The 662-nt window shown below is 50.3% G+C and overlaps 1 protein-coding gene across 1 annotated transcript in view; it reads left to right on the forward strand.

Moving 5' to 3' along the window:
• LOC111955569 (apoptotic protease-activating factor 1) overlaps positions 1-662 on the forward strand; it is a 76,357-nt gene that overhangs the window by 29,535 nt on the left and 46,160 nt on the right. The window contains 1 exon segment of the mRNA XM_070436413.1: positions 54-214. Coding sequence (XP_070292514.1) covers positions 54-214 — 161 coding nt within the window.

A 662-nucleotide genomic window follows, 5' to 3' on the forward strand; every position in this document is an offset into this window, starting at 1 on the left:
TTGTTTTTGCTCTTTTGACACAGTAATAAAGGATTGAAATGGAATCATCTGTCTCTCTCCCTTCTCCTTCCTCCCTCTCTCTCCCCAGGTGTTGGAGGTGCCGTCAGGGACCTCTCTAGCCACTCTTCAGGGTCACACCAGGGCAGTTCTCCACTGCCAGTTCACCCCGGAGGGACACACACTCATCACCTCCTCTGAGGACACCACCATACGGGTGGGGCCCTTCTCTTCCTCATCCTTCTTTTCTTCTTCTCTGTGGTTTGTTATTTCCCTCCCTGTGTGTCTGTGCGTGTCTGTTGCGCGTGTTTGTGTGTCTGTGTGTCCGTCTGTGATGTTTTCGGACTGTTCCGCTCTGTCACCCCTAACAGCTCTCCTCTACTGTTCCACCTCACTGAACATATCCTCTCATCTCCTCTTTTTCTCTCATCTCCTCTACTCTGTTTTTAGGACAGCTTGTCCACTGCTAGACTTATCTGCCTATCAGAAGTACACACGCTATCCAGAGCACCACCTTGCTGCAAATCAGAACAGCACAGCCTCACTTTGTATTCATGATACTCTGTATTCTCCCTTACTGTCCATGGACCGTCTCCTGTTTAGTCCCTTACTGTCCATGGACCGTCTCCTGTTTAGTCCCTTGCTGTCCATGGACCGTCTCCTGT

The sequence above is a fragment of the Salvelinus sp. IW2-2015 genome, linkage group LG3, assembly GCF_002910315.2.
Source record: "Salvelinus sp. IW2-2015 linkage group LG3, ASM291031v2, whole genome shotgun sequence".
In the NCBI taxonomy this organism is placed as follows: Eukaryota; Metazoa; Chordata; class Actinopteri; order Salmoniformes; family Salmonidae; genus Salvelinus; species Salvelinus sp. IW2-2015.